Source organism: Pieris brassicae, chromosome 5 (assembly GCF_905147105.1).
Source record: "Pieris brassicae chromosome 5, ilPieBrab1.1, whole genome shotgun sequence".
NCBI classification, from domain to species: Eukaryota; Metazoa; Arthropoda; class Insecta; order Lepidoptera; family Pieridae; genus Pieris; species Pieris brassicae.
In genome coordinates, this window is record NC_059669.1 from 12,608,302 (window position 1) to 12,633,398 (window position 25,097).

At 34.0% G+C, this 25,097-nt stretch overlaps 1 protein-coding gene across 6 annotated transcripts in view; it reads right to left on the minus strand.

The window, feature by feature from the left end:
* Nucleotides 1–25,097, minus strand: part of LOC123710376 (homeobox protein cut) — a 124,162-nt gene that overhangs the window by 98,336 nt on the left and 729 nt on the right. For all 6 annotated transcript variants that reach the window (XM_045662221.1, XM_045662223.1, XM_045662222.1 and 3 more), the window contains exon 2: nucleotides 12,041–12,314. In XM_045662221.1, the coding sequence (XP_045518177.1) occupies nucleotides 12,041–12,163 (123 nt within the window). In that variant the 5' untranslated portion in view covers nucleotides 12,164–12,314. The remainder of the gene's footprint in view (nucleotides 1–12,040; nucleotides 12,315–25,097) is intronic.

A 25,097-nucleotide genomic window follows, 5' to 3' on the forward strand; every position in this document is an offset into this window, starting at 1 on the left:
AGAACTCCATATGATTGAGTTATAAACCAGATATAAAACCTTTTTGTGTATAAACCATATTATGAATGTCGAACGTGAGATGAAACAAAACAGTCTAACTAATTTACACTGTACCTTTGTAAATTATAACACTTTTGAATATTTTTCAAAGAAATTCAAAAATCGAATACCTACCTCATGCTATATTGGTAATGAGGTTCTTATACACGTATCTGTATTAAGTACGAGGGGCACAAAGGCATCGGTTTCCCTCGTATCATTTCTTTTGATCTTTAAAAACCCGCCAAGACTAAGTGTTTGCCTTTTTCATTGTTACTTTTTTATTCCACACTGAAGAGGATATAGAGATGTTTGGGGGTCATACTTTTCGTACAATATCAGATTTTTGTCTGTCACCAACGACTTTTGTCATAGGAACTCATTTTATTTTGTTTGGACATGTAAAGTGTATAGTATAGAAGCCTATCAAAATCGACAGACCATAACGCAGCACACCGTTTTGAATAAAAAGACATAGACAATAAAATAAAAATGTAATGATACCGATCGCAAAAAATGATACAAATTACCTTTTGTCATTATTAAAGCGTTCGAAAAATAAAAACAGACACATGCCACCCCAGGAGACTTTGCAATGGAAACAAATTAATAATTAATTTTCACGCGGGTAGGTAGGCAAAGTTAGGGGCGTTCGATCTCGTTTTGTTCTAAATTCAAACGGGGAACGATAAAGTTGAAAAAATTGTCTCAGTTGCAATACCGCGTTCCTTCCGGCCGAGCGTCCTAAATAATTGATTTCAAATTCAATTTTTTTATTTTATTTAATACGCATTTATTTTTTGTTCCATATTTAAATCCTTGTTTAGTAAACTCTATAAACTGTTCACTTACGGAAAGTAGACCATAATTTAATTACCTGGAAAAGAAATAAAAGCAAATTAAGTAAATTTAATCGTAAGATAAAAACGATACGTATAATGCAATGCGGGTTTCGCTATAAAATTAAACCAATCTACTTTATGTCAATTGTATTAGTCACATTATTTATTTTGAAACAATAAAAATAACATTATTTTGATAATAAAATCAAGACACTCTGTCTATATTCAAAAACATCTAGCGACAAAAATCGATAAATAACAATAAAAAAGCAATAAAATAGTTTTTAAAATAGTTCAGTTTTATAGTATTTTTACGACCATGTGACCGAAATTAATTCGAAATTCAAATAAAGTACACAAAAAATATGCAAGCGGTGACCTTCATTAAACACTCACAAACAATAAACTAAAAGTTCCAATAGGGATTAAAAAAGTATCCCCATTCAAAATCGATCCTTTCACACTTCACACAATCGCGAGCGACGGTTGATTTCCGTTCTTAATTCAAATAGACGTATTATTTTTAATTTGAATAAGGAACCCGATCGTTAATTCGAATATAGTAGTCTCGAATTTCGATTATAGATTCATTCGATAAGTGACCTCCTTTGAAAAGGATATCGCTTATTTATCGATTGACGATTGAATGGATCAAATGGCCGAAGCTATTTGTGTCATTGGGATTTATCAATTAATTTATCTCTGTAGTATTTGCATTCAATAGTGGTGTTTAGAATGAGTGAATTTTTAGTTAAAACTATTGTAAAGCTAGGCTTATAAAGCTGTGCTGATGCCAATAACCCTTCCTACTTATGTTAACGACTGCACGGATTAGTCGAGATTTAAATTTTAAAACTGGCAATAAAACAAAATATTTAAATGTTACGCGGATTTTAAGAGATCGGTTGTAAACTAAATATAAATATTCGAAATAGATTCAATCACAGAATAAATGAAAAAAGAACTAATGCACTGGCCATAAACACGATGGAGGTAATAAAAAACGGTGCGATGTCATCTTTCAGCTGTCGCGCTATTTCGGAACGCGATTCGAATTTCAAAAATCGAACGCTGTAAGGGCATCGGGATTCACTACGGAAATAACAAGAAGTTATCGACGAATTGATCAATTGCTAACTTAACGAGGCTAGAACTGTCTCAGAGTAAACGGACATTGGAATGAAAGTAACTCTGTTACTAAAGTTATTATTATTCATATATATTATGAAACTTTTATATTTACAAAAATCAAAAGGAAATGTAAACATCTATAGTTAGGTATCATTCATAGTTTTGCCGTTTAGAATATATTTTTTTTTAAAACGTAGATATTTTTGAATAGATGTTAATTGTTATAACTGTGCCAAGTAGGTGACTGTCAAGAGAACAACTGTTTTCTAGAGCAAAACAAAACATTATGACGTCAAATGTTTTTAATGACATTCCCTGCTTTCGGAAACCAGCTTCCACTCAATTAGAGAAACCGATAAAGACAATTTAAATGTTATAGAGTTATTTGGAGAACGCTCAAACGATTGCGCGCATGACAGTCCGCCATGACAGATTATAACCGTCACCGATACAAATCCGACGTCAAATCGGGAGAGGAATTAAAACGTCAGGCCCGCCTTCAAGGAATCCGAACTGGATAAAGCTTCCGCCGAGAATCCGACGATTAAACCAAATAATTGCAGCCAAAATATCACAACTGCTCGTTATAACCCATCGCGCTTTTGATCTACGTAGGTATCTGTTTCTTGAATTTTAACGTTTTTTATCTGCGCCGCCGTTTTGAATTTCGAACACCGCGTATCGAACAGCGCAATAAATTCATAACACCACTAAAGTTTCGTAACGAAAATCATTAACTGACAAACATCGTAAAACAGAGGCGAACTAGAACGCATTCCCGGTTTAAATTTAAAATTCGAACGAGCGACATATTTTTAAAAGTTCGAACGACACTTAAAACTAATCGCTGTTTCGATTCTAGAACGTCTTTTGAAAGAGTTCGAATACGTTCTAAAAATGTTTTCGATCGGACGGCTGCTCGGCCGCGTCAAATTGAAAAATGGAATTGTGAAATCCGTTGTTTTTATCGGCATTGTACTCATTAATAATCGGCTATTTTGTCTTCCAAAATTTGAATTTCGAATAGAATAGTGATGTAACACGTTAGCCGGGTATTGTCGAGCTTTCTTGACAGTTGCGAAAAAGCATGTCGCATTGTATTTGTTCGTGGTTTTATGAAGTTGCTTCTCAGGCTACTTGTGGCGGGTAAGCGTGCGAGCAATTTCAAATACGATGCGTATCGTTCGCGAACAATGGACGTCTCTTATGCCTCTCGGTAACGTCTGCAAAAACGTAAACTACTCGTTTAATACGTTTTTTATTACTCCCGTCTTGAAGCTTGTTTTCCGCTTGTAATCAATTTTTTTGTTCTTCGGAATTTATTAAGTAACTAATAAAAATTGCAGTACTAACAGAGACTATGTCCAAAAAACTGGAAACGTTCGAGACCTGGGTTTATCGTCTGCTTAAAATATCTTGGACAGGCCGCAAACGATTCAACCGTGCTGGACAGAATGCAGAAGAATACAGAAGTTCTATAACGGTTGAGAAAAGTGAACTTGAGTATAAACATGTTTTACCTAACACCAAAAAATTCGAGGTCGCCAACGAGTTTGCCAACCTTCGAAAAGAGATGGCACTATAAGAACAATTTTTGAAGGTACTTCATAAAAATATGTTCTGACCGTACTTTACTGATATCTGTAATACTATTTTTTTCTAGGTAAATGTTCTTCACATATAATTATGAAATCAATGTATACAAAGTATTGTAAAAACTGTTTTAAAAGAGTAAGAATGGAGATCCTTGCCTTGCATTTTGGAACTAGTCATTTTTGTTTAATATTTTTGACTTTTAATATGCCTAATTGAGTGAATGATTTATTGGGGTTTAATGCAAAGTCAAAAATCATTTATTCATAGAGGTAACACAATGTACACTTATGAACGTCAAAAAAAGAAATGTACATGAAATGCTTCTAATTTTACATTTACTGCCAGTTCTCAAATCAAGGGCGTAGAACGGAAGAGAGGAACTGACAATAAACTCTCCGCCACTCTATTTAATCGCCAAGTTTTGAGTCATACAAATTGTTTGAACTGGAGCAAAGCAATCCCAAGGATTAGGATCATTTATAATCGTCTAATTTATAAAAAAATACAATACTTATATACTAAACCAAAATATAATATACAAAGCGTACAAACTAGGCCTATTTTTATTAAAAATTTCGTAACGTTTTGGCGCCGAAATTATAAAATTCCATTGAACGAAAGTAATAACGCTCGCGGCATATCACGCAATATCGAATTTTGGATTTTATAAAGAAATTTAACCTTTACTTAGCGTGTTAAAATCGTGTTAATTTTAATAAATATACACACTTCATGACAACGAAAAAAATTGTTTGTGTGTGAAGTGACAGATGCAGAAATGTCAATGTCATTTATAGAAATTACAATGTCGGGAAGAAATTAATTAAAATATTTCACATAGTGCGTTTTCAAATCTCAAGTCTCGTGTTTTAATATCCTATGAAACGGCTTGACCGATTTTGATGAAATTTTTGTGCTAAGTGATAAGTGTTGTCCATATTATGGGGGACCATTAAAAAAAACATATTATACATCTTCATGATGTATCAAAGAACATTTGTTTCCAAAAACGATATTCAATTTCGTAGTGATGTCCAGCAGTCGATTAATTACGTATCGATATTCGCGAGCGAATTCCGATCGTGTTGAAGATTTACGGCGACATTATGTCGGACGTTAAGTGATGTCGCCAACTGAAAGGTTAATTGGGTACGACTAAAATAAAATACGTCGTAAATATATCGGAGTTAATTCGAATCCTGAAGTGAGATCGCGTTTCTAATCATTTGCGATTTGTCTATGCTACACTTAATTACACTTAGATCGCTTAGGCTTGATAGTGTTATATGTTATGTATTTTCTTACATATATGATTTAGAACATGCATTCCTGCACATGCTTAAAATGTCATGAACCGCATTAGAAATACATACGTGCAGAAAAATATATATTGACGATTTTATTGATATGTTCGCAATTGTACAAAAATAAGCTGTGTTTTTAAGTAAAAAAAATAGTCTGTAGATTACGATTTAACATAACACGACCTTCGAAGAAAGGCTTTCAAATCTTTCCATTTGTCTCTCATCTTCGCTATTTCCTATCTTTTCAATCTCTTTTAATTCTAATTCGCAGGTTTCTTGTGGACGTCCTATTTTTTCCGTTTACTGGTCCATAATACATGATCTCTTACGGAAAGCCTCCTCAAAATTCTTCCATTTGCCTATCATCTCCACTACTATTCGCCGCAATCTCTCTTATTTCATGTTCCCAGGTTTCTTGTGGACGTTCCCTCTTTTTCCCACTGGCCCATGTCAAGGGTAATTTCACCCCATCTGTTATCACAAACGCGGGCAATGTGACCCACAATAAAATAAAATAAAAATTACGAAATAATTCTAAATACTGCTCCACTATTCTCAATCAAATTGTTAGACCATTGGAAAATGGATCTAATTGTTTTAAGATAAGGTCGATGTTAGCTTGATCTTGAGGCTTTCTAACTTCAATGATTGCACCGATTGTGAAAAATATCATTAAAAAACGATCAGCCTGATGATTCAGGCCAGAGTGGTCCGTCATCAGCAGCAATCGAATCTTAACTTTTTATTTTTATTAAATTATCGAAGAGAGGACCATTTGAATTGTCAGAGCACGTTAGTGTTACACACAACATAAGAAGTATCTTCTTAATAGAGATTGTTAGTGTTAAGTAAATTAGGTTAGATTTAAATTACTTGTTAGTCTTAAGTCGACAAATAAAAAAAATCATAGAACATTAAACAAAAATTTACTTAGAGATTTTTTATAGAACAAAGCAGGCTCAAGGCTCATCTGATGTTAAGTAATGCTGCCACCCATCATCTCAATGGCAGAGAGTTCACGAGTGCGTTACCGACCTTTTCAGAACTCAAATGTAATCTAACTATATTGTATAATTATCATTTCTCTATGCTCTCTAAGTTGTAGACGTTTTTTTTATATTTTTGTTTGTCCTAATTTGTAGTCCACAATTATATGAAGCCTTTAAAGTGAAGATAGCTTAGGAGCTTTAAAGCTCGGACAGATAATGTCTTAAAAACAATTAACTATGAGTGATAATTTAATTACTATGTCAGCAGATGCTCTTGCTCTGAAACAATTATTTTTATATTAGTGATTCGTAGAAGAATCGATATGGTCCGCCCACTTATAGAGCCGATGGGCGGAGAACAAATCGAATTAGTAAGGCCAATGCATCGATTAGCCTGATAGACAAAAAACACGAAGCCCCGAAAATCAACCGAAACCGTCGGTTAATGGCGGTTTTTGTTCGAAATTCGAAGATTTGAATTCGTAATTTCAACCGCATCATTTGTCAGTGACAATTTTTTGGCTGCAATCGATTTTTAAATACAGGTGAGGTTCTTTTTTCAAATCGCGAGCTCGAATTCCAAATTTTTTTACGGTAATAATCTGTGCCGATTTGTAATCTGTGGATTCATTCCGCTACATTTCTGATGCGTTTAATAATCTGTGAAGATATGCCGAAGGTTAAAATCGTTGATCTGTAAATGCATTTCACTGGCATTATATCAATTATTAGATAGTTATAGAAGTGTTTTAAATATTTGCCTTCAAACAAGCCAAACAGGGTAGACATAACACCTATTTTTAGTGAGTGCTTTGCTGAGTTTTGAAGGAGAAGTATCTCTTCAATTGGCAGCTCATGTCTGAGCGTCGTGGTCAGGCAACATTTGGAGCTGGAGCTGGATTCTGTTCAGTGCCTCTCTTATCTGTCCATTGGTGAACAGTCACGGGATTTGCCTTCTGTGTTACCAACCTCGATCAGTTTCTCCAAGTTCTCATCGCCTCTGCGCATGGAGAGGGGAGTATACTCATTTAACAATTGAATAAGTAAAACTAAAAATAATTATGTTTTAGAAGTTGATAAAACACTACAAAATTTTCGTTTTATAATTAAACAATTTAATCGAATGGAATGAAAAGTATTGTATTTAGTCTATGGTGAAGCGCGGGTCGTTGGCATGGGAAAGTGTATTTTTTGCCAAAACGGGACACATTCTTGCACCCAAGGCTATGGGAACTTTACAATTCGACATTCCACCTGCGGCAATCATTTGATATCATCGATATTATCGACTCGATTAATTACGCACGTCACTAATTAGCATATTTTAGTACAAAATAACGAGCCGATGAACTAAAAATAGTCAGTCACACAGTCAGCTGTCTACTGAAGTATTTCTGAACCAATTCGACTTCAAACTTCGGTCTGTCAAGGAAAGAGCGTACCAATTCTTAAAAGGCCGGCAATGCACTCGCGAGCTCTTTGGCATTAAGAGTGTCCATGGGCGTCATGGGTGTCCACTAAACATATTTTCTATAAAAAAATTCTATGACAGCACAGATTACATTTGAAAACATTCGAATTTTAATCTACATATGTGATTTAATCAATCATAGTCTGTGGTTTGGCGCCAATACCTAATAAAGCTACTGAATAATAAAAATAATATAGCTACCGTTCTATAACCTATAATGATAATAATCGAACCTGCGGCTCTCGATAAAGTCCGTCTTTAACCACTTTACGACTCTTAATTGTTATCAAAGGATCTTTTATGCTTCAAGTTTTATTAACTTTAAAATAAAATTAATCTTTGTTAGCGATAACTATGAGAATAATTGTTTGTCGTGTTTGAATCCCAGCGAAAATACCTATTCCCTATAATGATATATGTCTCATGGACTGCAAAGTCCCGAGGACATTCTTTATACTGCACTTATAACAAAAAATTGTTGACCTAGTGGCTTCACTATTGACTCATCCTTTACGTTCTATGATCGTTTAACATTCGCTAGATCGAAGGAAAATATCATGAGGCTTTAGGCGCAAAAATTCAACGACGTGAAGTGTGTCACAGAAGTCTAATAACGTAGCCCATTAGATTGACAAATCATGAAACAGTTACAAAGTCAAAAGTCAAAATGTAATTTATTCATATAGGTAACACAATGTACACTTATGAACGTCAAAAAAAGAAATATGCTTCTAATTTTACATTTACTGTCTGTTCTCAAATCAAGGGTGTAGAATGGAAAATAAGAACTGGCAATAAACTTTCCGCCACTCTCTTTAATCGCCAAGTTTTTTTGTGTATTACACGCTTGTAAGAAGCAGGAGCATGATATAGAAAATGAGGTTCATTTTCCAATTCTTCACCGCTAGGGATAGCTATCCCTTTCATTCCATCTTCCCAGGATTCTGATGAGGGACCTCTCTCCTTTCCCACATTCCAAGTAAGCATTTTTGACCCATCTGTCATCACAAAACGCGGGCACTGTGACTAGGCACTGAACTGGCAGTAAATGTAGAATTAGAAGCATTTCATGAATATTTCTTTTTTATTGACGGTCATAAGTGTGCATTGTGTTACCTACATAATACATAAATAATTTTTGACTTTGAGCCCATTCCCACTTTAACTTTAAGTTTCAAAATTGTATACTTTATAACGAGGCGTTACCGGAAATCGCAATTAATACACGACGTATGCAAATTTGTACGTAAATAGCCTTAATCAATAATTGAAACAATAGTATCAGAGTACATTCATATGAATCGGTGAATGCATCGCAATTCCTTGAATGAATATTTTGCATAGAGTTTTTAATATCTGGCCGCCATTGTTATATTTTCTATTGAAGGATGAAACATTTTGCATCGTTAGTACATAAAATACTAATATTTAATATTTAAATATAAATCAGTGGAATTTCAACATTTTAGGCATCAGATTTCTGTATCTGTTTCATGGTTTGTCAACCTAGGCTCCAGTCTCAACATAACATGGTGTATAATTATGATTCAATGAAAAAATATATAACATACATTGAGCCTATATAGGCTCAATTTCAGTACGCTATCATCGTACTGAAATACGAACACACAGATTATAGAACACGCATCAAAGTGATATGATCGTTTAAATAATAGGTACCTATATTATAAACATTAACGTCTCAATTTTTTATCTGTTGGTTTGTTGCGTTATAACTTTTTATAAGGGATTTCGCTGTAGGCTTTAACATCCTTTTCTCTTTGTAAATTACGCTGGTGAAAAAGCTACTTAAATATATAATAAGGTGTAATGCATGCACCTATCGTAGTTACTAGTACTGGCGCCATCTAGTTGGTGGCAAAGAAAGCTTCAAATTGAATATATGGAGTAGATGAAACTGAAATATATTTAGTCGTTTTAATACGAAGTTAAAAAATTAAAAGTTTTAACCTTTTAAAAAACTGAAGGAGGGATGTGTAATTATTTTTTTTAATTAAAATAGATTTCGCCCGTAACTTATCCCGAGTGTATTTTGTATATTATTGATATTTTGATACTCATGAACAGTAATGGTTATTGATAAACGAAATTAATGAAATTATGTACTCAAACATTTTTAACAAAATCGTGTTCACATACACAATAATTGGAAAACAAAAGTTCGTCAGTATTTGATTCAGTCTTTTAATTAGAATTCAGTATAATCCGTACTTTGAATGCAGACAGTATTTTTGCAAATTACATCACAACGAAAATAATGCTTTTAATTGCATATTATATAAAATCGATAGAAAACATATGGAGGGGCAAAAACTGTCCTGGAATCTAAGGACCAGTCGGCGAAGCGTTGGACGGCCTCCCATTAGGTGGACAGATGACCTGGTGAAGGAAAAGGGAAGGCGTTGGCAAAGTGTACAGCGGACGTCAACAGACTGAAACAAATGAACGAACATAGTAAGGAACTAGCTAACACAGATTGTCTTGCTTCCAAAAACATTATTTGTAGAAATCCTCAGAAAAGAATGCCTTTTAGACAAGCAAAAGCCCATTGGCGCCAAGCCAGGGATGCCTCTATCAATGCGATGTTGGAAAGTACGCGTTATTTATTTTATTACCGTCGTAGACATTGACATATTTCGAGATTCCGATGCGAGCTGTCATTTTAAACGAGCATTTCTATTTTATGCGATTTTAAAGAATGCGAAACTCTTTTACTGTATTTAATTGAACAACGAACGCGTCAAAAATACCAGTGCAGCAACGTTTCGGGTCCAGGACCTCAGATTACTGTAACTGTTTCTATTTTTCTAATATATGATGTAGGTCGATTTCTGTGCCAGACGCACGCTGTCGATTTTTGGATTTAACGCCGGTTTTCTTACGATGTCTTCCTTCACCGTTGAATCGAACTTATGACCTCAGGGATGAGAGGCACGCTCAAGCCAGTTGGCCCACACTGCTTTTGGAGTCACGGGGTACAGTACTTGTTATGTGTCAATCAAATTATATCCACTTATTAAAGAGTTTTTTTTGGTCCGTTCTAGGCATCTGAATAACTCCAAAACTTCATGATGTAGGTCATAATTTCCCCTTACATTAATGAAGAAATATACTTTTACATTTTTTTTATAGAACAAAGGGCAGGAGGCTCACCTGATGTCAAGTGATACCGCCGCCCATGGACTCGCGAGTGCGTTGCGGGCCTTTTAAGAATTGGTACGCTCTTTTCATTTAATATAATCGTATATTATTGTCTAAGATACTACTGGTATAAACTTACAAACTACTACACAAAGTAGTCAGAAAAACATAGTAGGTTTCTCTATTTTTATTGAAGCCATATATATATATATATTAACCTTTCCAGTAATTTACTAATTATACACCAAAAAAAATTATCAAAAAATTTTAGTAGGTCCGGAACCACAATAATAGTCAAGTAGTATTTTTAATTAAAAGTTAAACGTATTTTGATACTTAATGCGGATTTAACTGTATAATATCATAATACATTTTCTATTAACAGGACCTTGAAAACAACGATTAGCTATTTCCGTTAATTCAAGATGTCGTAACATCCGCTTTTATCTTTATTAAGATTGATATCGATCTAACAGCTTATCCCTCAGAAATTCAATTGAAATAAAAATTGCAGTCATTTATTGTTCTATAATAGTATTAGCCCAGTATTACTAATATTGAGGAAAACGGTTTGCTTAGGTGCATTTTGATAAGCGACAAATAAATAACCAAATATTTTAAAATCTAGTGTACCAAAAGTATCAAAATTTATAAAGCAAAAGGTCAATATAAGGTCACACAAGTATATACATACATTTAAAGTGAAATTTTAAAAGAAGTAATAATATTTTAATTGATTGGATTATTGTCAAAAACATGCAAACACACTTTCGTAACGTAATTAAAAGGTGAGTGACCGCTTCCCTATAGTTTAACCCTAACAACGCCCACATTAAGATTCGGATATATCATAACCCCTCGGAGTGCCAAAAGTCGTTAACAATCTTACGGTTAAATATAAAAATAATCACAGAACAAAGTGTAATAATTTTATTTACTTATTTAAATCTACAGAAGATTAAATGTGTGAGTGAGTCTATGGTTTTTTATTTGTAATCTATAGAGTAGCCCTGGGTACACTTTCCTTTGACATTTGATAGACCTTATTAGCAATGCAATAGTTATGTCTAATTTCTTTTTAATACTCTCAAGTTCATGAAGTGTTTGACAGGTTATTAGCTAAGTTGTATGAAAGGTGTACAACACATCCGTATACGTACAGTAAATTAATATCAACTTGTATCTCAACACAGGTCGATCAGATATTTGCATAACGATTATTAGAACAATAGATAATAATTGTTTCGGTCGGGTACGGTACCCCCGACCCTAAGGTTGGGTATTACAGGTTAATTGCGGTTATAATGTTGGCATTAATCGATTTTCTGACTGTTTTTGTGTCGCGGAGATAATGCTATTATCAACCAAACCAGCTTGCCATCTAACCCAGACAATTATCACTAATAACAACTTACAACTATTAGGTAAGCAGTCATTCAAATTGAGAAGGAATTTCTGAAGTGTTTTTTCAGATTGTCGTTTGATTTGACTGTCATAAGACGTTACCTGTTGCCAGAACTGTGCTAGAAGATATATTCTTTCCTTCTTAAAGAGCCAGTCCATCGAGTGCATAGCTTGCACCTCCGCCTCTGGTGCGGCGGGCAGGCTGGCCGCGCCGGTGGGGTGCATCCGGACGTCCGCGCACCGCTGATTCCCGGCGCGATCTGACCCGTCACCCACGCAAATGTCTTCCAAATTCAAACTTGGCGCGCATTTTCAGACCATAGACTTCTTTTTGTTTAAGTGTCAGTGTCAATCGCGTGTTCTTGACAGGCTGAAACTGAAAAAAAGTAGTCATGTAATCGATTCCATTGTTGGCAGACAATCGGCTAGCGGTTCGTGTCGAAACTAATTTTTATGTTTGATGCTCAGCCCGATACGGTAAGGAAAATTGACAGCTTAAAGGAAATCCGCGCGATGACTCGACTCTTCTTGGATTTCGATTTTCTTTTGTTACAGTGCTGTGTTTCTTTTAATGCTTTCGTCTTTAGGAAATTTAAAAATTTATTCAAATCAATATTTAAAGTTTAGGTGTGAGCCAATCGTCACCCCACGAATACAGAGACAAGTTGATTTTGATCTTTGATCCAAGTTACGGGCTGAGCGTCTAATGTAGCACAAATTATACAAATACAATGCAGTACAAATGCGATTACAAAGGCCAGAGGAAATTGGAACGAAGGATTGCCGAGAAGTAGGTCAATACGGAAGACGACGAAATTCATTGTCATACATTAAGGAATATAACATATTTATAACATTTTATAATACAGTCTTATTAACTGTTCATATATTGTTTCAAGAATTTGTAATGCCTTGAGCAGTGTTGGCCTAGTGGCTTTAACGTGCGACTCCCAATCTTGAGGTCGTGGATTCAATCACTGTACCATCAATGGACTTTCTTTCTATGTGCGCATTTAACATTCGCTGAAACGGTGAAGGTAAACGTCGTGAGGAAATCGACTTAGCTTAGACAAAAGTTGTCGTGTGTCAGGCACAGAAGGCTGATCACCTACTTGCCTATTAGATTGACAAATAATCATGAACCAGCTACAGAATTCTGACACCCAATCCTAAAAAGGTTGTAGCGCCACTTATCTATTATTATTTGTAGTGCCCAGTTTTTAATATCACATTTGAATCTTTGCTGTCAAAAATGACTTTGAATTATCAAACGAGTATCGGTATTAACTTCTACCAAAAACCATCAGAAACCAACAGCTTGTCAACGGGACATGAAAAGAAATATGTTGAACATGCAGATGCTTGATAGATAGACCGCAAAATAAGGATAAAAATATGCGATATTCTAACAAAAATTAAAAAAAACTGGGCAGAAAAAGATGGTCGAAAGACGTCATAGAAGGTATCCCATTGGATAAGGAAAAAGGGCCGTCAAAGAAAGAAATAAGACGATCTTGAAGGATGGAGAAGATCAGCGTGAAAGACACGAATGGGATAAACAAGGGGAGGCCTACATCGGAAGATCTGACCAACTGATTGCTGATCACTAGTGTGTTATATGTTATCGCTTCTGGTAAAATTATGTATTTGATTAGTGAATTAAGGCTTTTATTATTTCCTATATTTATGACGCCATTTATCTAGATAAATTTGGTGAGTTCTGAGCTAGTGCAAATGACGGAGGAATTCCCAATATTCGCATTGTTTAAGCTAGACCCGATGACGTATCAGGTATTCGCGACATCCCAAGACTCGAGCACAATCAGGCGCGGTAGCCACAACGTTGAATTAGTGGCGTGTCAATCAATAAACATGATAAGTGCGGCAGTTTCGTGCGCCGATATGCAAACAGGATTACACGCCTGCACGAACCCACCGACTTGGATCGATTGTATTCGATTGTCCGTTTTTTTTGTTCTTGGTCAATCCTTCAGTGACTCACAAAATACTGACCGACGCGCGTGTTCCAAGCATCAAGATTGATAGGGCGCTCTATTTTGCATGAACGTAAAAGTTTTGTATTTTGTAATCCGTAACTCAGTCTAGGAGGACGAGAATGTCAAAAATCGTTTGACAAATCACGAACAAATGAAGCTCGCCTTCAAAGACGAAACTCTATGCTTCTGTTTTGGTGTTAGTTCAGTCTTTAAATCATGCTAAAGGGTCTGCTATAATTACACAAGACAGTTTCACAAATGGGACTGTATCACTGAGAACAGTTTGGTACAATTCTTTTAACAATAAATATTATTTAGACTTTAAAACTGATATATTAATTGTATTCAGTACAAACACTACACTACAAAAAAATCATTAATAAAGAGACATTGAAAAAGAAAATATTAATAATAATAAAATTCCGTTTAGTTTGCAATTTTTACAAAAGCTTAGATTTGTCATATTAAATTTTTCTGGTTATCCTAATATCCTAGCTTTCTTCAGTACCATATTTTATGGAACAAGGGGCAAACGGGCAACCCATGGATACTCAATGCCAGAGGGCTTGCGAGTGCGTTGCCGGCCTTTTAAGAATTTGAAATTGATCGGAACTCATTCAAGGGTAAATCCTTCCTCTAGCTTTTTCCAAATACCTAATTTGTTAAATATTATACACCTTCAACAAAATTATGAAAACCATTACGCAACTTCCATAAAATATATTTTATCAATATATCAATCAGTATCGTATATCATACGTGACACCAAAATGACTCATACAAAAAGAAATAATTCCCACTAGAATTCGCTTTACAGTTTATTAGTTAATATTCATTAGTAGGGGAGGCCTGATGTAGATAAGCCCACAGAAGGCTTATTAACGCATTCGCGGTCTTTCGACGGACATTTTAACACAAAAATAAATCAGCCAGGAATACTTCCTGAGTACCTTGTGCCAAGTAGAACATTTTTGTTTGGGTTCACATTAAGAACTACTTAAGTGACTTAAGCAATATTTAAAACAAAGTAAAACTTGGACTTCAGATTTCTGTATTCATGATCATTTGTCTATTAGACAAATATATGATACACACATTTGACTTCTTGGGTCTAAGGCAAGCCGGTTTCCTCACGATGTTTTCCTTTACCGTTCGTGCGAATGTTAACTGCGCTTATACGAGAAAGAAATAAAGAAAGTCCATTGGTGCACAGCCGGGGATCGAACCTATGACCTCAGGGATGAGAGTAACACGATGAAGCTGGCCAACACTGCTCACTTAGACAATATACAAATCCAAAATATTGATCAACAAAATGTAACAAACAAGACTGTAACTAAACATAAAACTAAATTGTAAATTATCTTCTCGCTTCTTCTCAGATCCTCTTTGGTAAGGTGGAACTACAACTTCATAGCTAAAACCCGAAAGTAACGAATTACGAAGTTAATTCGCGTTCGTACGAGGTACAATTGTGAATCGGTTGAAAATATTTTATAAAATTTCTTGGATTAGAATTTCCTTACAACATTAATATCTTGATAAAAATTAACAATTCAAATATAACGACATTATTTTCAAGGATTTATGAATTGAAAGAAACGATTAATATCGAAAAATTAAGTCGTTACACGCAATTTGATTATACAATAGATATTCAATGGAATTGATATATTTGTATAGTAGTGATACAGTTAGACCTGTATGATATATTTGTTTAATAAAACAAGGTGTGTGCTAAATTTTTGATATATCATGAATCACAAAATTCTCGACAATCAGAGAGAATATCGAGATTAAGTTTGAAACCCATTGGGAATCCAAGTTTAGGTTGACATATATTTTTATGATATGACAATAGTGTTGACAGTTGATAAAAAAAAAACATTTCTGGGTGTCAGATTTCCTTATCTATTCCATGATCATTTGTCTAATATGCTTGTCGACTTTTTGTCTTAAGCCGGTTTCCTCAAGATGTTTTCCTTCACCGTTCGAGCGAATTTTAAATGCGCACATAGAAAGTCCATTGGCGCACAGCCGGGGCTCGAACCAACAACGTCAAGAGAGCCGCACGCTGAAGCCAAAACCAACACTGCTCTTGCTATCTTGATAATTGATATCAGTTGATTTGAATGTATAGATACTTGTGGCTAGAATAGTCTGAAGGAAATGCTTCAAGCAGGACATTGAAGCCAGGATGGGGTACCAGCAAGTACAGCTGGGATTGGGATCTGTTTATGTAGCAGTGAGAGGTCGACCTTATAAAAATCACATACTTAACCTACATAACATTGCGTGGTAAAACCTTTTAACCTTCGATGAAAACCAATTGGAAAATTCTTCAGTAAGAAAATACTTTTCAAAAGCTATAAATTAGGGCAGTAAATAAAAAAACTTCGTTAAAGCAATCCATCGATTGGCAGGAACAGTCACGAAACCGATACAGTGTCGGAATCATCAACCTTACCCCCTGGGAATAAGGGTGACGGGTTTAACTAATCTTATAGTTTATGGTAGTGATAAACTTGTTGTGGCTGTGTTTACGCACTGAGCACCTGCCCTATTTTATTGTAAAAGTTTTATCGGAAAGCGATGAATTGATGACGCTTTTACTTTTAATAGCTGGCTTTAAGGTTAGTAGCGGTTTATAGCTTGTGAAGATTTACGCAGTGACAGGTGGATACAAGGTTTACCGGGGAGGTCTTATAACCGGGGATTAACTCGACGTAAAGTTAATTTTATCCACAGTAAGATCCAAACCCAAATTGAAATTTGAATCGCTACTACAGTAGATGTCGATAATTTGAAAACATTCCAAATCTGAAAGTCGAACGTCAAAGCGTTCCTTTTTCGAATTCCTCTTTCCCGCGTCTTCCTTTTGTTGCCATAGACGCGTTATCGACACTCAACTCTGTGCCAGATATTAGTCATATTTCCGAAGTTTGTTCTTTTTAATCCGTTGTGGTTTCTCGTTCGCTCTTTGAACTGCACTCGACGTTCGCAAAATTCGATTATTTTATTGCAGTTTGATTGATGGAATGTTGTTAGCGCTCTTTGTTGGGCTAAGCGCATATTTCGGTACTTGCTCCTTGTTTTTGAAAATGGAATGTTGAGTTTAAGACTCCGTTCGACATTTAAATTACTACTTTATATGATATTTTATTGCAAAAGAATTGTATTTACATAAAATTACCGTTTGAAGCACATTTCGTGTCGGGTATCGGTTCAATCAATGACTTTAATATATCAAAGAAAGCAATAAAAACTCAATATCGTCCAAATTGTCAATTTCAATTTGACAGGTTAGAACATGGCAATCCCTCAGCCCATCACTCGAATTTCAAATATACTCGATTATCGACAATTGATTCGAGACATCGCGTGCTTGTATTATTTTTATTTATTAACTGGCAGGTGTGTTGCCATTTAATTATTTTTGGACATCAACTTGTCTATGGCATCGATATAGGGCGATCGACTGTTTGATAAGACGTTAATACAAAGTGTATGTCGACCATAGATTATGGTAATTTGGGTTAATTTTGACGTTTGGTAATACATATTTATAGTGAATACGATTAAAATTGTAATACACTTAAAAATAACGAACAAAATTGTTGTATCGCTACAATAAATATAACGTATCTACACCGAGGCGCCATCTTGACGCCATAAATTACAGAGATAGATAAGTGAGACAGATATGAAAATATTTTAAAAATAAATAGTAATTATATCAAACAACACTCGTGGGGATCATAATTAATCAATTTATTACTCATTAGGGAACTAAAACGGAGATGACGTACTTATGCGGACAGAAAACGCGGGAAAGTAATTTTAAGAATGACATTTAATTCTATAGTAGACTTTGCTAGTACGCTGTGCACTAATAGAGTGTCTATTATCTTTTCTTCTCTTCTTTCTCTATATATACAGTGAAGATAAATAGAGTAACATTTTGAGGCGAGACGTTTGTATGTCAATTGTCACAGATACCGATAATGCACACCTTTTAGTTATAGCGTAAGTAAAATGTTCTGTATTCTACAATCTATACCTGCTACTAGATGGATTTGTAACACTATTTGCATATATGTGTGATATATTCAAAATATTACACAAAGTGCAAATCTGGGACAAATGCTGTTTTAAAACATGTCAAATCATTTTGTCTATTTTGCGATGTGGCAACACTCTAGACCATCTAGTTTTTATGAGAAAAAAATTCCCGCCTATTCCTAACTCCAGCCGATATTACGAATCCGAAATAAGTGACATTAACGTTAGGGGAACGGAAAAAGACATCGGTAAACGATGTATGACATTTCAATATTTTTATCTCCCGGTAGTGTAACCATGATAAAAAAAAATTGATTAAAAAATATAATAAAATATTTACTACTTTGTAGTATCGGGCTAGAGACTTCAGCGTTAGACTGTCATCCCTGAGATCGTAGGTTCGTTCACCAGCTGTGCACCAATCAAATTTATTTTTGCACATTTAACATTCGCTCGAATGGTGAAGGAAAAAGGCGAGGAGAACTTGCCTTAGACCCAAAAAGTTGACGGCATATGTAACAGAAGGCTGATCTACTTTCCATAGAATGACAATACTGAAACAGATACAGAATTCGAAGGTTGTATAGCAACTAATTTATGTTCGACCTAACAATCAAATTGCCCCCTCTGGGGCAATGTTGTGAAACATTTAGACGAAAGTCATGGTCACCCTAACCACATTCAAATGCAGTTCATCATAGCACCCCACGGAAATATACGAGTATTTTTGGGAACACGTCGATTCAACTTATTGATGATGTTTTAAAATGAAACAGATTTGTTGATTTTCAACTTCCATCTATTTAGAACGAATTTTCATATGTATAGAAGAGAACGAGGCGACAAGAACTTGAAGAAACTGTTGGGTAACATAGAAGGCAGAACGTGGCCGTTCACCAACCAGATATACCGATTAAATGAAATACTCGTCGTCCTCAAAACTGTTATAAGAGAGATGCTGGACAGAAGCAGGTGGAAACATCATACAAAGTGGCAGGTAGGTAGGAGATCGCCGTACGTACGTCTTAGTTGAAGAACCTTTGATAATGGTTAGAAGCCACATACTTTGAAAGGAGATGGCACAGGATGTTTCCCTGCTGACCATGACCAGACACAAGCTACCGACTGAAGAGAGAAGTAAGGATTGGTATTAATAAAACAGTTTATCCGACTTTGAAGATTAAAATGTCTACATTGACTTCCGAACAGGTGACGTGCAGTAATGATGTGCGTGATATTTACTGCACTATTTATAGTCTAGACATTTTAGTCACGACACCATTGATTATCTGTTATGATTCGTACTCCAAAATCTCAAGGCCCGTATTCAAGAACTCGTGTCAAACTTGAATCAAGTTTAGAGAGGTGTCAAACCATTTTTTTATACGAAGTTTGACATGTTTGAGAGACCTCAAGACGAGATTGCAAGAGAATTATATCTCAACTGGAACTGGGGTTTTTCTCGGTTTAAGGAAAGAGATATAGATATATTTGGTTTGACCCATGCCCCATGTCCGTCTTCTCTATCACAGGTAAATATAGCATAACAAAGTACTCATGCCACCCATGGACACACTCAATGCCAGAGACGTCACGAGTGGGTTGCCGGCCTTAAGTATCGGACCTTTTCTTGAAGTATTTAAATATCTTGATTTAGGTATATTTATTAAATCTTCCGATACTTGGTTCAATTGCTTTGCCCAATACCCCAGTCTCTACTACACAGGTAAATGCAAAGCAATAATGAACAGATAGGTCAAGTGAGAGTTCAATGACCTTTTAGAGGTCAATGACCTTGCCGTTTAAATAATTTCGATCGCTGAAGCGCATCTCTTCTTTTCTTCTCATTTTAAACACAAAAATATTTTATACACGCAAAATCGTTTGAATGCCAGGTTAAAATGAAAAAGTGTCTGCTTACACTATGTTTCAATTCCATATTCAAATTCGTATCTCAAGTTACAAAGTCATCTTGAGTAGGTTTGCGACCTTCATGCAGGAACAGCTCTTAAAACTACATTAATATAATACAGGCCTTAGGGACAAAAACAAGCAAAAGCAAAAATGGGCCTTTTAACGGTACGCTCCTTTCTTGAAGTCTCAGTCGTCTAGAATTTCTTGTGATGACAACACTGTCATTATAATTACATATTTATTAAAAAGCTCATCTGTTAAGTGATACCGCCCATGGACACTCATGGCCAGACGGCTCACGAGTGTGTTGCCGGCCTTTTAAGAATTGCTCTATTCATAAGAAACACTAAAAATAAATGTATAATAGAAATAAAATATAAAAATCATACTATAAATATATATAGTCATTAGTTATATAGATCCTTTAATAAGGAATGTTTCATATGTAAATTAAAAAAACGTCGATCGCAGACGGAAAGCACATGTTCGAGATTCTTTTTTCAGTGATCGGCAGATTTCGCCGCATCTGTTATGACGTATTAGTTAATATTGTGAAAAAACTGTGGCGCTACAACCCACGGTTTTGTTATAACTTCTAATAGATTGTCTGTGATGGAACACAGGTAAACATAAAAGGGTTCACAAATCTTATACATTAACTATGTGATGTTTATTTTAGATGAGGTGATCAAGCCTATGTGCCATACAAATACTGATATTTATTATTTTAAGACACCTGATCAGGCGTGTGTGCCTTACATTGATTTTATTTATTTTTAGATAAATAGGTGATCAGGCGTGTGAGTCTTACGCGAGTAAATTTTGATTAGTTTTATATAAGTAAGTGATCAGGCGTGTGTGTCTTACGCGAGTAAATTTTTCTTATTTTTACATAAGTAGGTGGATCAGGCGTGTGTGTATTATGCGAGTAAATTTTTATTATTTTTACATAAGTAGGTGATCCGGCGTGTGTGTCTTACACAAGTTTTTTTTTGCATTTTTAGACAAATACATGGTCAGGCGTATGTGCCTTACACTCGTTTATTTATTTTTTTTACATTATATGCGATTAGGCACACGTGACGCTTGGACGGTGGCTTCGATTTTCAGGTCTATGCCCGGTTGTTAATATTTTCCTTCACAGTGTAAAATTCGCGCCTACAAAGTAAATGCACAGCAGTGATTCAAACAGCCGACCTTCGGGTGTGTTCCATTAATGTTGTTAATGGAGCAATTGGGCTAGTCTAGCCAAACTAATAATTATTATATCATTGAAACACTGTTGCAGCGCCATCTCTGTTTTCTCAGGGCAAACTTTCACATTTCATCCTATCGCAACTTTGATATTAGATACTTTTATTTTTTTCAAAAACTTTCCACTAAGCAAAATGAACTAGATCGAATTCGTAGAAAAAATTAAAAATGGCGATAAAAATACTGCCTCATGTTTCTGACGGCGATAAGGCTTTAAATTGAGACTTCGACATATTTTCACACGCTACGTGTGATGGAAATTGAGCTTTTTGCGTCTGCAATAGAGTGTGCTATTGATTAGTAGTGGTGAGTGGTGTTCTGTGTGGTGCAAGTTATAACTGGCCCAGGGAAAGCGGAAGCGTGATTTTCCTAAGCAAATCTGGCGTACAGAACTAAGGTAAAGAGAGCTGGAAAAAGCACTGTACCCTGCCTAGAGGTTATAAGATATACGTCAATTGAGTCCCACTTACTTCGGTAAAAATACTCCTTTTAAATGACTACACACTAACATATGAAACATTTTGATATGCTACCCAATACTGTTCGTTATTCCGGAATAAAAACCTAACTAATAATTTTTCAATATTATTCTCCATAAAAACCTTTCGAGTTCAAGGAATAAATAATACTAGACTCTGCCAGCTATCTCCGAGTTTAACTAAACATATTACTTACGCGTAACAAGTATTTTTATTAAACCATTAAATATATTTAATCTTATTAAAAAATTAAGTAAATCAGTGGCATTACCTTATTAGGTCTGGGTCTCAGATTTCTGTATCTGTTTCATGATTTGTCAATCTAATAGAAAAGTAGATAAGCCTACTGTGCCTGACTCATGTCGACCTTTTGGGTCTACTCACAATGTATTCCTTCACCGTTCGTATGTTAAATAAAAGTATGTTGGTGCTCAGAGGATCGAACCTACGACCTTAGTGATCGCACGCTGTAGCCACAGGGCCAACTGCCAAAAAAAATATTAACCAATTTTAAATTTACACATATCCAAACAAACAAGTCAATCGCTCTCTCTTATAAAATATACCAATCGGTGTTGTGTATCCATAATATTGCTAATATAAACAATTGTATGGGCTGATATATCAATTAGACAGCTAAAGTTACAGTATAGTAATGCTCTGTTCATCACGGGGTTTCTCTTCATCTCTATTATGACTTCTTTGTCTGATGTACCGTTTGGGAAACATATTTATCCATAATCCTTTTAAAAAAACTTGCAGGGATTCAAACGCACAACCCTAGACACTACTCATTCGAAGACTCCCGTTTTACACGCCTTGTATGACTTTAATTAAGAACTATCTTTTCATTATGATTTAAATTTTAATGTAATTGAACTAATGTACTCATTTTTATCAGAACAATAGAAAGAGATGAAAGAGTGGTGATACTGTTTTAGTTAATGATAAAATTAACTATTTAGACGAACAGTTCTCACAACGCTGATGTTGACTTTGTCAAAGTATTGGGTGTCATCTTAAGATAATATAAACAGTTTAAAAATAAGTCTCCATTCAACTTTTTACTTGACTTAAAAAACTAAACTTCTCAATAGAATTTATTTGTATTTACGATACAAAATAATGGAAAATAGCAATAAATTTAAGTCTGGACATTTACGAGACAAAGACAACAATCTTTTATAACAAAAATTAGGTATGTTGTTGACAAAGTGTATTACTAGCACGTTTTTCTTTAACGCCAATGTAATGAGTACTAAGCGTTCCTAAACCATTTTTACTAACGACACAAAAGTAATATTTAAGAAAGAACGGAATATATCATTAATAAGCAAAAAATTAAGAATATTAAAAATATGTAATAGGACACACGAACATTCTGAATTTAAAAAAATGAGGACACAAATAAAAATTTAAAAACATTTTTTATAATGGAATTCATAATACTGGTTAATATAATTTAATGTATTTTAAAAATTTAAATTAGTTTATTTAGGAATTGATTGGGTTATTGATTTATTACCTATTTAATATTTATTTATCCGTAACTTATATAACATTTCTCTATTGTGTGAAAAAATATTATTGTAATTTTTGGAGTTACAATAATTTAAATCTGTTGATAATTATTTTAATATTAATCGTAATCGATTAGTTATAATACGATAAGATTTTTTTTGTAGAAAATGTGAACTATAAGATCTCAAGTCTGTCGGTGAAACAATTATAAAAGTGGATCAGTACTTCCAGAGATAACACCGTACACACACATATCTTTGTATGACATATATTATTCCCGTAAGATATATTTATTCGTATTTTCTATTACAAAATTATAGCTAAGCTTCATTTTCCCAAACAATTTTTGTGTCCTAGTGACATATTCGAACCTTGTACACGCTGTATAAACTCTAAATTACTTGTTTCGCTATGTTGGTACTATTATATATACTAGATACTATACTCATCAAATTATTGCAAACGAATATAACACAATACGTAAGATTAAACGATAGTTATTAATCGGAACTCATATTGTCTCACGGTAAGTTAAAAATAACTATGATTATAAACGATAAAACACATGTGTTAAGCGATTTAACAAACTTCCGTTGTCACATTACTTTGATAATCTAATAATGTTTTTTAATTAGTTATATATTTATTTACATGTGACGGCGAATAAATAAATTGAAAAATAAGAAATTAAAAATACATACAATTTAAAAATTCTTAAAAGTCATTTAAAATATGAAAACTCTGTAAAAAATTATTATACGAATTTTAATTTTTTTATATATTTCGAACTTTGAAAGAATTAGTTTCAAATTCGAACTCGGTTCCAAAGGTGCCGGCGGTGATTTATTTTACTACAATTCTGATAAGACGATATTAGTTCTATATTTAAAAGATGGAGTAATTTTAAATTTAGTACACACTACATTATCTTAAATTTTGAATTAAGACAAAAGCTATGAAAATGGTGGATCAAACAATAGACAGGGGTCAAGAAACTCGAGTGACGCCATCTGTTCGAAATTCAAACTCCGTATTCCATAGAAATACTTGTATAATGTCAAATGATTCTAATTTGATTATTTATAATGTTGATAGAAGATAAATGTATTTTTGTGTTGACAATAAAAAATAAAAATAAAGAAATGTAAAACACCTTTCGGATTTTTTTAAATATTGAGTGATATAGCGTAGAAAGACATTGGAATGAAATTTTCTTGTTATTGCGAATTCAATTAAATTTTTATTTTTAACGATTACCGAATTGATGCAATTTAGATTGTAATAAGTAATTTATTAAAATTTTTACGTTTACATAAGATATTGCCGTTTACGATGTATCGATATATATAGATCAAACACATATTAATATTTTTATAATTGAAAACTTTTTACCACAATAAGAAACTCACATAATATTCTTTTTTTTAATTACTTAATAAAAAAAACAAATTCAGTATTTTTTGTTATCATAATAATTCGTTATTTTTCTTATTTCACAAATGATACATAATGTTATCGTAATTGGTATTTTCATATTAAAATATCTATCCGTCGCGCCTTCGCACGACACTGAATTTTAATGAAAGATAGTAACATTATAAAATAATATATTAAAATTAACACTTCGTAATAAACAGTTAAAGTAATAGGAATAATATTAGGAAATTAATATGCAGTTATCAAAATTAATTAATTTAATTTAATTATCTTACATGATAAGAAATGATTGCCAAGAAATTTACAAGTTCTAGAAATCCCTTTACCTAAAATTTAACGCAAGTGCCAAAACCCATTGACATTAGAATGGATAATCGGTTTTCCAAATTCAAATTTAATTAATTCTCAAAAATTAATAATCATTGAAATGTGTTATAGAAAAAGCAATAAGTATTCCAAATTTAAATTACACTATGACAAATATTAATTCAAATT